Source organism: Capricornis sumatraensis, chromosome 23 (assembly GCF_032405125.1).
Source record: "Capricornis sumatraensis isolate serow.1 chromosome 23, serow.2, whole genome shotgun sequence".
Lineage (NCBI taxonomy): Eukaryota > Metazoa > Chordata > Mammalia > Artiodactyla > Bovidae > Capricornis > Capricornis sumatraensis.
Genome location: NC_091091.1, coordinates 19,160,683 through 19,173,894, shown reverse-complemented (window position 1 = coordinate 19,173,894; position 13,212 = coordinate 19,160,683). Strand labels below are relative to the sequence as shown.

The following is a 13,212-nucleotide window of genomic DNA, read 5'->3' as shown; positions in this document are numbered from 1 at the left end:
ATCAAAAGATGTTTTATGAAAATATTGATACTTTTTAAAAATACCAAAGTCGTGAAAAACAAGGAAGGTTGAGGGATTCGTTATGGCTAGTTGCAGTGTGATATCCTTAACTGGATCCTGAAACAGAAAAATTACATTAGTGGAAAAGTTGGTAAAATCTGATAAAGTCTAGAGTTCAGTTAAAAGTAATATACAAATGCTCATCTCTGTTAGTTTTGACAAATGTACTGTGTAAGATGTTAACCTTCAGGGAAACTGGGCAAGGAGTATATAGGAACTCGGTACTACCTTTACAACCTTTTTTCTTTAAACCTAAAATTATTCCAAAGTAAAACCTTTTTTTAAGTCTACCTCTCAACCCCACTGGATTGCAAGCAGATCAAATCAATCAATCCTAAAGGAAATCAATCTTGAATATTCATTGTAAGGACTGATGCTGAAGCTGAAGCTCCAGTACTTTGGCCACCTGATGCAAAGAGCTTATTCACTGGAAAAGACCCTGATGCTGGGAAAGATTGAAGGCAAAAGGAAAGGCGGGTGGCAGAGGATGAGGTGGTTAGATAGCATCACCGACTCAAAGGACATGAATTTGAGCAAACTCTGGGAGATTGTGAAGGACAGGGAATCCTGGCGTGCTGTAGACTCTGGGCTCATAAAGAGTTGTACAGGACTTAGTGACTGAACACACACACACTCATTCCCCTAGCTACCAGTCTCCTTCCCTGGAGACAATCAGTGTTACTAACTCCTTTTATCTTCTAGAGATATAAATAAATACAAGTAGAAATCATTCCCCCCCTTTAAAAACAATGCCATGCACATACTGTATATTAGTACTATTTATGTACACTCTATGTTCTGCTTTTAAATCTTGTTCCATTATTAGTAGAAATATATAGGTTCTTCAGCCTTTTTTCAGTTTCTTTTCCTAAGTTAGCTACAGAGAATTCCATTGTATGGGTGTACTATAACTAATTTAACTGGTTTCTTATCATTGATGGCCATTTGTTATTTACAGTCATTTGCTATTATAAACTACTCTGAAGTGAGAAAATCTGTACATGCATTATTTTGCACTTTTAAAAGTAGGTAGGGTAAATTTTGAGAAGATTCCCTGGGTTAGAGCATATGTATTGATACACTTGTAACTTAGAAGATACTCTTAAGTTGCTCTTCCTAGGGATTTCTCTGGTGGTCCAGTGGCTAAGACTCTGTGCTTCCAAAGCAGGGGGCACGGTCCACAGCCTGGCCAGGCATTCAGATCCCTCATGCCAAGTGGATGGGCCATGGAAAAAATGCCCTGTATAAAAAGGCTGTATCAACTCACATGGCACCTGCAGCATTTGAGTGCCTTATTTTTGCCTACCATCACTGAACATAGAGTTACACAAAATGTTTGATCTTTGCCAGTCTGTTTGCATTCCTGTTGTTAATATAGTTGAGCATCTTCTGGTCTTCCCGATTTTTAAGTTGGTTGTTGGTCTTTTTCTCATTGATTTGTAGAAGCTCTTTTTATATTAGCAAAATAGCCTTTTGTTGTAAGAATTGCATATATATTTTCCTAGTTTGTCTTATGATTTCTTTTCTTGCCTTGCAGAAAATCCAGGTTTTTTTTTTTTAATGTAGCTAATTTTAACTAATCTTTTCTCTTATGGTTAAAGTATAACTTTATATTATACTTAGAAATGTTCTCCTGTTTTTTGTTGTTTTTTTTCTTTAATCCATTAGAAATTTACTTTGGTGAAAAATTCAGAGCTATTGGTTTTTTTGTTTTTGTTCTTTTCCCCCAAATATCCAATCATTACAACATCATTTATTGAATAATCTGTTTTTCTTTAATTGAAATAATAATTTTTAGAATCATATTCTCATGTATTTGTGTCTCTTTCTGGATTTTCTGTTCCATTTTTGTACCATTGATTTCTTTGACTATGAACTCATACTACACTGTTATTTTTTGTTTATATTTTTATTATGGAGAATATAAAGTATATTCAGAAGTATACAGTGTTTTAATTATTGTAAAATTTATTTATAAAAATCTTTTACTATCTGGAAGAACCGCCTTTCTGCCCTCATTACTCTTTTTCAGAATTTGCCTGATTATGTATTATTTTCTGCACTCAACTTTCTCACTTGTGCTTTAAAGTTTTCACCATTCAGATAGTCACATTTTTCTGTTCAGTTTATATTGAGGTATTTTTCGCTCTCTTTTTAAAATTTTATTTGTTGCTATTATTACTTTTTTCCTTTATATAATTTTACAGGCTAGTGTACATATATGTGGAAGTTCTTAATTTCATATTAATTTTGTACCAAGCCATCCTAATGAGTTGTTTTGGTTGTAATATTTTTTCATGTATTTCTCTGGAATTTTCCTAGGTAAACAGTCAGGTTACCTACAAATGATATATTTACTTTCTTTTCAGTTTTTATACTTGGAGCTGCATATTTGAAGTATTACGAAATGCCTCTAGTGTGGAGGGACTCTTGGCAAGCACAGTGGACCCAGGATAGGCAGAAGCATCGGCAATAGAAATATTAAACCCTAGGATGGAGTTTTTTGTTGTTACTGTTGTTGTTTCATGTTTGTTTTTTTTTTTTTCTTTCCTCTAGATGTGAAGTCTGGAAGCTATACAGTGTTACAAGTGGTGGAAGCCCTTGGGTAAGCGACGTGCTCCAGAACAACTCTCATCAGCCCTGGCAGTACACTCTGAAAACAGTTATTTTGTCCTCAGTTTCTTCTACTGTAGCCCAGTTCCTCCCTCCCCTTCCATATTAGTACCTCAGGCTAAGCCTATGTTTCTCTTGAAAAAAGTTTCATGCCAACTGATTGAGACCCTTGAAGAGGTGTTGAGAGCACAGCCTGTGGGCCGCAGTAGCTCTTGCATCAGCCCGCAGGTTTAGGTGAAGGTGGGTGGTTGAAAGCCATCAAATGTTAATGCTTCTTTAGCCCCACCCTCCCCCGTGGCATCCTAGTCAGCCTGCATCTGACTCAGACCCCTGTGGGCCCCACCTGGGAGGCTGACCTGGCACGGGATTCCCCACTGTAGGAGAAGGCTTGGAACAACAGCTGGAAGACCGCTGTTCAAACCAGATATCCCAAGCTCCAGAGGAGGCATGTGCTTATAGTCTAATGCCTGCTCTTCTTATATTTTGTACTTGGAAGACCATGTAAATTGGAAAGTCTTAGTAGCAAAGGTTGTTAACTGTCATAGCTAGTGTGTCTCCTAAAACAGAGAAAAATAGAAAATTGGGGAGAAGATGGGAGAGTAGGTCACTATTATGCATTTCTCCCATATGTTGTTGTGGCCTTGGTTCATTTTTTTTAAGTAACAGCTTTATTGAGATACAATGTACCTATCATAAATTCACCATTTAAAAGTGTATATTAAAAAAATAAATAATAAAGTGTGTATTCACAGATTTGTGTAGCCATTAGTTACCACAGTCAATTTTAGAACATTTTCATCACCCCAAAAAGAAACCCCACACCTATTAACAGTCACTCCCCATTCCTTTCTCTTCCTTGCACCTGGTAACTGCTAATCTACTTTGTTTCTGTGGATTTACCTATGCTGAAAATTTCAGATAAATGAAATCATACAATAATATATAATCTTTATGATTGGCTTCTTTCATTTGCAATAATGTGTTCAAGATTCATTCCTGTTGTAGCTTGTATCAGTACTTCATTGCTTGCTGAGTAATATTCTGTTATACAGATATACCACAGTTTGTTTACCCATTCATCAGTTGAGGGATATCTGAGTTGTTGTCACATTTTGACTATTCTGAATAATGCTTCTGTGAGCATCTGTGTGCCTTGGTCCATTTTTAAATGCACAGCTTTCTGCTTCTGAGTGGGGCCCTTTCCGTAAGCTCCTATCCCAGGTATCCTGTCAAGACTGATCTTTTTTGCCTCAGCTCCTCTAGTATAGATACTCTTGAGACTTCGCCGGTGGCTCAGTGGTAGAGAATCCACCTGCAATGCAGGAGATGAGGGTTCGTGGGTTGGGAAGATCCCCTGGAGGAGGAAATGAGGAAATGGCAACAGTATTCTTGCCTGTAAAATTCCATGGACAGAGGAGACTAGGGGGCTACAGTCCATGGGGTAGCAAAGAGTCGGACACTACTGGACGACTGAGCTCAGCATAGGTACTCTTATCCTTGTTTCCTTAAGGTACCCTGGCCAGCTCTCCTTCAGAAGTCTTCTGCCTCCTTCATTTGCTTAGGTTCCTTGTGGTATGTTTAATTGTAATCTCTGTGATTTGTTTTGAAGATAAATCACCTTGTTGTTGCTTCAGCCTGGGTCCTCCCATATCAATAGTCCTAAATAGTTAAAGCCTTTATTCTGACCATCTTACTTAGTACACTTCCAGTTGTAAAGACTATAATGGTTGCTTTAATAGTGATATATTTATTCTTCTCCTGTTTTGGTAGAAGTTGCCATCTCTTGAGCCCTGTGGGTAACTGCTAAGCTCTCTTTCAGAGGAAAGTCACAATTGTATCACTGAGGAGAAAGAGTAAACCCCACACCCAGTCAGTGCCTGGAGACGGACACTTCTGTTGGCTGTGGTGTCCCTTATGCCCCTGATGACACCTCCAGGCCAATCTGGGGATTGGCCTTACTGTTGTTTGTAATGCTGAGCGCCTCCAGAGTACCTTCCTGGGCCAGCTTCCATGCCCAGGGGCTGAGTGTGACTGACTAATTGCAAAATATTTACTTCCGAAGTTTGAACTGGGTGATACCGGGCTCTCTATCTTACTTTCCCCCAGGTCTTCTCTAGAGAATCCAGAACCCCGAACTCGGGCACGTGGAATCCAGCTTCTGTCACAGGTGCTCCTCCAGTGTCATTCCTTGCTCCTGGAGAAGGAAGGTAACTGGCAGGCGTGCTGAGCCTTCCTTGCCTATCAGGCCGGTTTACCCGGGAGGGAGGGAGGGACATAAGGTATCTTCGCACTCCTAACTCAGGGTCTCCACACCGCACTAGTATATGTGGCAAAGAAGATAAGAATTGAGCCACAAGACACATAGATTTCAAATGTAGCCTTAGACAGTTTTTTTTTTTTCCCCCCAGTATGTCTTCTGTCTGTAAAATGGACAAAATAGTGTTTCATAGATGGAGCAGAAGAGTAATGAAATATCAAAATGCTTTGAAGTCCTGAGGGAAAAAACCCACAGCTTATTTATCTTCCATAGCAGGGGTGGGCAAACTACAGCCTGTTTTTATAAATAAAATTTTATAAGCATATAGCCATGTCCATTTATGAACCTGCTGTTGATGCTGCTTTTATGTTACAGTGGCCCAGCTGAGTAGTTGTGACATACTGTGTCCAAACACCTAAAATATTTACCATATGGCCCTGTGAGAAAACGGGCCAACCCAAGTTCTGTAGAAAGGCAGTTCTCAGGTTGAGAATGGGTTTGATTGTGACCTCTATGTGAATGGATGACCCAAGATGTTCACCTGTTTTCTTGACAGATAAGGAAGGAACCCCTCAAATGGGAGGGCTTGGGACATACCTAGGTGAAGGAGGCGATTTGTAGTGAAGCCCAGGCAGGAACAGCCCTTAGAAACTTTGGGAAGAAGCGCTACCAGCGGGCCCTTCTCCAGCCTGTGGAAACTAATGCCTGAATTTCTGGTCTGTTCAGTGGTCCACCTGATCCTGTTCTATGAGAACCGGCTGAAGGATCATCATCTCGTGATCCCGTCTGTCCTGCAGGGTTTGAGGGCACTTGTGAGTTCTCCTTCTCTGTATTACATACCATGTTTATAGGGATCTATTTCCAGTGAATTGTCTCCTTCCCCTTAGTGGGTGAGACTTCGGGTACTTCAAAGCAGATGCCTGGATATGGGGCTAAACTAGTCTCAGCCAGCTCCACTTCTGTTTTTAGTCTGGAGAGTAAAAGTGTCCTTTGGGGACTGGAATTCAGCGTCAACCTGGAAGGAGCTGTAGAGACCTAATCAGCTTGAGAAAAGGGACCGTGTTTCTCAGCATCAGCATGTCTTCCCCAGCCTGGATGTTGTAATTCCCACTGCAGTTAGATAGGCCCGTTTTAGGCTTGAAGGCTACACTAAAATTTCCAGACTTCCCTCTGTGTTCACACTTCTCTTCTCCCCCAGAGCCTGTGTGTGGCCCTGCCCCCAGGGCTGGCAGTCTCTGTGCTTAAAGCCATCTTCCAGGAGGTCCACGTACAGGTGAGTGATAACAGTCACCTCAGTATTTTCTATCTTCCAGCCCTTGACATAACTAGAATTACATGGCAAAAAAAAATTGCCTTCTAAGAGTTCTGAACTCTTACAGGCCTTTGACCATATTTGCCTGCTGTCCCTTGCTACTGTATAAGGAGAGGGAGGCATGCAATTACATCTGACCTGTGTCCTCTTACAGCTAAAGAAAGTGAGGCACGTAGGAGACAGGATTTGGTTATTGGTTCCTCTGCTAGACTGCTGGACCAGACCCATACCTTTTCTCTGCATTTACTCTGAGGGTCATCTTACCCTGGTATAAAGAGAATTACCCAGTTAGAGACGGTGAAGCAGGAAATAATTTTGTCAGCTGAGGTATTCTTTGGGCACTTACTTTACCTTCTTGTCTCTCCTACTAAGTCCCTGCCGCAGGTGGACCGACACACAGTCTACAGTATCATCACCAACTTCATGCGAACCCGGGAAGAAGGTAGGAGGCAGGCTTTCAAGAGACCTAAAAAGTGAATGCAACTTTTCTTCCCCCTTTACCAGGACTGACTTTAGCCCAGAGTGATATAAAAGAGCCAGTACTTTGAGAGGAAGATAAAGGGAAACTGGGAGTCACTCACTCCCCAGTAAAAGAAAGAAAGGGTGGGGTTTGAGCTGAAGTGTTAAACTCCTACCTCCATAACCATTATATATTGTGGCACATCTTCTCTTCACTGAGAACTCTCTTGGAATAGGAAAGCAGAAATGGTCAGCTCTGGGAGGCGTGAAGAGGGAGGCAGTGAGAGAGGGAAAACGCAGGCCAGAAGAAAGCCCCGCTTTCTATCTTGTGGGACAGTAGTGACCTTGTTCTCTCCTCCCCAGAGCTGAAGGGCCTAGGAGCTGATTTCACCTTTGGCTTCATCCAGGTGATGGATGGGGAAAAGGATCCCCGTAATCTTCTGGTGGCCTTCCGCATTGTCTATGACCTCATCTCCAGAGACTACAGCCTGGGTACGTCCTTGCAGTTTTGGATTAGCTGGTTGGGGCTTGTCAGATGAAAGGCTTGTAAGTCCTCATTCTTTCTCTGTTGCCTTTAGGACCTTTTGTGGAGGAGTTGTTTGAAGTGACATCTTGTTATTTCCCTATTGATTTTACTCCTGTAAGTAGTACCTTTCATTCATTCATTCAAATATTGAGTGTCTGTTGTGTGCCAGGCCCAGTTCTAGGCACTGAGGGTACAGCAGTGAACAAAAGAAACCATCTCTGCCCTCAAGAACTTAACATGTCAGTAAACTGGGAAGTGGAAAAAAAAACTTCCTAAAAATGTACTTAGTGCTTAGAACTACAGGATTGTAGAACATGATTCATGTCCTTGAAAGTTGAAACATTTAAGTAACAGTAAGAGATTATGGACCAAAACAAGTGGTGTTACAGTTGTTCAAAGACAGAGTTCAGTGTGAGCTAGAGTAGGCAGGAACTGACTCACAGATAAAATAGGACTTCAGTTGGTTTCTGAAGGATGTGTAGCATATGATCCTGGATTCTGAGGGCACATCTCAGGCAATAGAAACAAAGAGGACACAGTTGAGCATAGCATGCACAGGAGGTGTTTGCTCTCAAGCCTCAGCCCTTCTCCCACTCTGCATCTTGATTTACCTTCTCTTTCTAAATACTCAGGGTCTCAGCACTATATGGGTATGCATGGTATATAGATGAAATGAAAGGAATTATACCACACACATCAAATTTACATCAGAGCTCAGTCGGTAAAGAATCTACCTGCAATGCAGGAGACCCCAGTTTGATTCCTGGGTCGGGAAGATCCACTGGAGAAGGGATAGGCTACCCACTCCAGTATTCTTGGGCTTCCATTGTGGCTCAGCTGGTAAAGAATCCACCTGCAATACAGGAGACCTGGGTTCAATCCCTGCATTGGGAAGATCCCCTGGAGAAGGGAAAGGCTATCCATTCCAGTATTCTGGCCTAGAGAATTCCATGGACTGTATAGTACATGGGGTCTCCAAGAGTTGGACATGACTTGAGTGCCTTTCACTATTGATTTTCCCTGCCTTTAAGATAAAAAGCCATTTTTGCCATAGAGAATTTCTTAGCAGCTTATTTTAGCTGACATCATGTTGCTGGGGCCACCTCTCTCCTAATATCCTTTTCATTGCTTTTGTAATCAGTATCACTATTTCTGCTCAGAAGTATTTAAGCCTTTGAACTCTTGAAAGCTCTTGGTTAGGCTGCCAGATTTCTCTGTTTTTACTTTCTTTATTTTGTGTTTGTTTTGAAAAGATAACACATTCACAGGATTCAAAATACAGAAGGTACAAATAGGTGAAAAATCTACATACCATCAAGTTTATTTCTCCATTGTCAACCAGTTTTATCAATTACGTCTGAATCTTACAGAGCTTTCTCATCCATGTATTAAAAAATGCTCTTCCCTTTCCCCATAAAAATGGTAGTGGATTTACACATTTTTCCTCTACTTTGCCATTTTCACTTAGCAGTATATCTTGGAGAGGGTTCCATAACAGTATATAAATTAGCTCTTTATTCTTTATGACTGTGATTTTCCTTTGCATGGACATACCTAATTAATTTTACTTGTCCTCCATGGGACAAAGGTTTTTGCTAATCTTTTGCTGTTACAAGCAATGCTGCCACTTAACATACCCTGCCTGTACATGTATCCTTTCACACATATGTGGGTATATGGGTGTAACACTAGGATAAATTCCTAAAATTTAGGAATGTGTGCTGGAATATATGCACTTAAAATTTTAGGGTGGGCAAGAATATTTTTTTTTTTGAAAGATAGTACAGTGAACATGATGCAACATTTAGAGAATTAAGCCTCTTTACTGCCACCAACCATTTTCCTTTCAGAGATAATCATTGCTCCCAACTGCTTATATATTTTCTCAGAGATGTTCTAGGAAAAACAAGTTTATAGATAATAATTGGAAAATTTCTTTTATTTGAGCAGAGTTGTGTGTTTTTTTTCCACAGTGTGGTCTATGGGAAGCAGAAAGCTCTTGTCAGTTAAAATAGGGACACCTGGCTTTCAGTGTTAAATTTGTGTTAAAAATATTCTTCACGGTCTTACCAATCTGTATAGGCCACTTGCCATCACCATCATGGATCACAGCAGTATAAGTTAGGGCCAGATAGCTGCTGTTTTAGACTTTGTGAACCTTATGTTCCCTATTGAAACTCTTCAGCTCTGCTGTTCTAGCACAGAAATTCCCTCGCCGCTGGAATGTGGTACACTGGCTGTATTGCAATAAATATATTGATGGACTTGGGAATTCACATTTCATATAATTTTTATTTTGCCACAAGATATTATTTGATTTGTATTTCAACCATTTAAAAATGTAAAAACCAGTCTTAACTTAGCCATACAGTCTTAGCTGGTTGCTTCCTACTCTTAATGCAGAGTAAATACTGAATCTTTCTTTCCCATCATCTAGGGATTCCTTTATTTTTTCTCTTGGATCAGATCTCCATTTTCTGTGTTTACATATTCCTCATTTTATGGTTTATTCCCTCATTTTGGTGGTGCTCGTCCCTTATGAGCTTCCCGTGGGTGTAAAAAGAGTATAAAATGTTTTCATTTTTGTAAATCTAGAATCTCTTCATTCTTTGCTCACACTTATTGATAATATGGGTATAAAATTGAAGGCATTGCTATATTTACTTCTAATTTTCAGTTGCTGTGAAGAAGTCTGAATTCTTTCTGCTCTGCAAAACTTTTATGTTCACTTTTCTTCCCTCTTCTTGGGAAGCTTTTAAGCATTGATTATTTCCCCCCAATATTTTGAAAATTCACAGTGATGTGCCTTAGTACAGGTCTGTTTCCACGCATTGTACTGGGTGCGTGACAGGTCCTGTCGGTCTGGAAGCCCGCGTCCTCCGGCCTGGGAGGACTTCTTGGCATTCTCCGTTGCTGCTGTCTTTCCCTCTCTGCTCCTTCCTTTGGGAACTCCTATCAGTCTGTTACCTTTTCTTTCATATTTCCTTCCTTTACCTTCTTGTTACTTTAGAAGAAATTTTTATTTTTTATCTTTTCTATCAGTCAGAGTCCAGGCATGAAAAACAGAAACCACTTTGGTATTTAAAACAAATAATTTAATGCTGGAAATTGTTTGTACAAGTTATAGGAGAGCCGAGAAGCCAAACAAGGGATAGTGAGGCAACCTATCAATAGCAGAAAACCATTACCACCCTGAGGCTGGAGGGACAAAGAGAAAAGGTGATGTTACTGGACCTCAGGGGCCAGCGTATGACAAAACATAGGCCTTCAGTGGGACCTGGAGCCAAGGAGGAGATGCTACCAGTGGTGAAAGTGCCCACTAAATAGAGATGGGAAGAAATGTCCTGGGTTTTCCTTTCCTTCTAACCTGCATTCATCTGCAAGTGCTTCCCATTGACTGAACCTCGGCCATTGTGGGAACCGGGAGAATGCAGCCTACGGTGGTCAGCCTGAGGAAGGGATCCGAGGGCAGAAAGGCCCAGGACCAGCACATCTCCCAGCAGCTGATTTTGTTTTTCATTTCTGCACTCATGCTTTGAATTTCCCAGGGCCTTTTATTGTCATTTTTGATGATTTCTTGAATGTTTTTTGATTTTTTTTTAATAGCATTCTATTCTTATTTAACCCATGAATGAATTACTTTCTTACCATTCTTGAAAACTCTCCCCACATGTGTGGTCTTTATTTCATCCAAGTTTCTTATTCAGTTTATGTTGTTCTCTATTTCCAGGTTAGAGGCTTTCTCCAGATATCTAGTAATCCTTGGGAGTTTGCACGTGTTTCAAAGTGAGGATTATAAAGTTGAGTGGGAGCTCTGAGCACATAGAGTGGGCTGATTGAGGATGAACTTCCCTGTAGAGTGGCTTACATGGACAGTTTGGGAACCCTCAGGTTGCAGGATCTTTATTCCCCATCCAGGACTTTGGCAGTGAAAGCGCTGAGTCCTAACCACTGGACATCCAAGGAATTCCCACTTAGACCTCTTTTGATTCAGCACCCAGGCCCTCAGCTGCATTTTTGTCTCAGCTCTGTCTCACCTTCTCCAAAGAATTAAACCCCCAGATTCTGCTGCAGCTAGGAAGGACTTGAGAAGCAATCTGGGAGGTCAGACTGTTCCTCTAACCCCACTCCCAGTTCCAAAGGTGCCTGGTACTGCTGGTTGCAAAGCTTTCTGAGGAGACTGTGTGGTGTGTATGGAGAGTTACTAAGCTTTCCCCAAGCCTACTGAGGATTCTGTTGTCTTGGCTTTAAGTCATTTTCTTCTTACCAGTATGGTTTTACAGTTTTGTTGCTAATATCTCTTGTCCTGTTCACCCTTCAGCTTTATATCTTAAAAAAAAAAGAAAGAAAAGAAAATCCCCTTACTGCATTTTTGGTGGGATTTCTAAAGAGGAAAAGGAAAATCTGATTCATGTTTTCAGTCTCTCTTCTTGACATACACATGGCTAATAGGCACATGAAAAGATCCTTAACTTTGTAGTTATTCAAGAAATGCAAATTACAAATACAAAGAGGTATTGCCTCACACCTGTCAAAATGAAGTGAAGTGAAGTGAAAGTCTCTCAGTCGTGTCTGACTCTTTGTAACCCCATGGACTATACAGTCCATGGAATTCTCCAGGCCAGAATACTGGAGTGGGTAGCCTTTCCCTTCTCCAGGGGATCTTCCCAACCCAGGGATCAAACCCAGATCTCCCACATTGCAGGCGGATTCTTTACCATCTGAACCACCAGGGAAGCCCCTAGTCAGAATGGCCATCATCAAGAAGTCTACAAATAATAAATGCTGGATAGGGTGTAGAGAAAAGGGAACACTCCTACACTGTTAGTGGGAATGTAAATTCGGCAGCTGCTATGGAAAACAGAATGGAATTACCATATGACCCAGCAGTCCCACTCCTCTGGTATATATCTGGAAATGAGGAAAACTCTAATTTTAAAAGATACATGCAACAAAGTAGAGGACCTAGAGGTTTTCATACTAAGTAAGACACAAAAAGACAATTATATGTTACCATTTATATGTGGACTCTAAAAAATAATACAAATTAATTCATTTACAAAGCAGAAACAGACTCACAGACATAGGAAACAAACTTTACAGTTACCAAAGGGTTTTAAAAGAGGTTGGGGAGGAATAAATCAGGAATATAGGATTAACGAGATATATAGGAGTTCAGTCCTAAATATTCATTGCAAGGACTGATGCTGAAGCTGAAACTACTTTGGCCATGTGATGTGAAGAACTGAGTCATTGAAAAAGACCCTGATGCTGGGAAAGATTGAAGGCAGGAGGAGAAGGGGATGACAGAAGATGAGATGGTTGGATGGCATCACCAACTCTATGGACATGAGTTTGAGTAAACTCCAGGAGTTGTTGATGGACAGGGAAGCCTGGCATGCTGCAGTCCATGGGGTTGCAAAGATATAAAACAGATAAACAACAAAGGTTTACTGTATAAAACAGGGAACTATATTTAATACATTATAATAACCTATAATGGAAAAGAATCTAAAAGATATATATAAATGTATATAACTGAACCACTTTGCTGTACACCTGAAACTAACACAATATTATAAGTCAGCTGTATACTTCAATTAAAAAAAAATCTGCCTTCTTGATACAGAAATCATCAATGCTTTTATATTGCCAGGATTACAGCTTTTTATAAGGGTGGAAAAATAGAATTGTCCGTCAAAGGGAGATTATCCAAATAAATTGTGGCTCAACCACACAATGAAATAGTATCAGCCACTAAAACAAATGCTATGAAAGAATAATAACATGAAAAAAATGTACCTAATGTATTAAGTGAAAAAATAGATGGCAAACCATATGTTCAAAAGAATCACAGTTTCTAAAGCTATATATATTTTAAAGGGAAAGTATCTACCAATCACATAGTCATCATACTCTATATACAGAGAAGAAAGTTGCACCAGAAAGTTAAGGGTGCTTATCTCTGAGTGGTGAGATGATAGA

At 40.3% G+C, this 13,212-nt stretch overlaps 1 protein-coding gene across 5 annotated transcripts in view; it reads left to right on the top strand.

Annotated features, from left to right (window-relative positions):
- MMS19 (MMS19 homolog, cytosolic iron-sulfur assembly component) overlaps positions 1-13,212 on the top strand; it is a 33,426-nt gene that overhangs the window by 9,432 nt on the left and 10,782 nt on the right. For 4 of the 5 annotated variants that reach the window (XM_068961708.1, XM_068961704.1, XM_068961707.1 and 1 more), the window contains exons 2-8: positions 2,617-2,665; positions 4,780-4,880; positions 5,657-5,742; positions 6,129-6,203; positions 6,615-6,684; positions 7,065-7,193; positions 7,280-7,341. In XM_068961708.1, coding sequence (XP_068817809.1) covers positions 2,617-2,665; positions 4,780-4,880; positions 5,657-5,742; positions 6,129-6,203; positions 6,615-6,684; positions 7,065-7,193; positions 7,280-7,341 — 572 coding nt within the window. The remainder of the gene's footprint in view (positions 1-2,616; positions 2,666-4,779; positions 4,881-5,656; positions 5,743-6,128; positions 6,204-6,614; positions 6,685-7,064; positions 7,194-7,279; positions 7,342-13,212) is intronic. The other variant, XM_068961706.1, reaches the window with a different exon arrangement.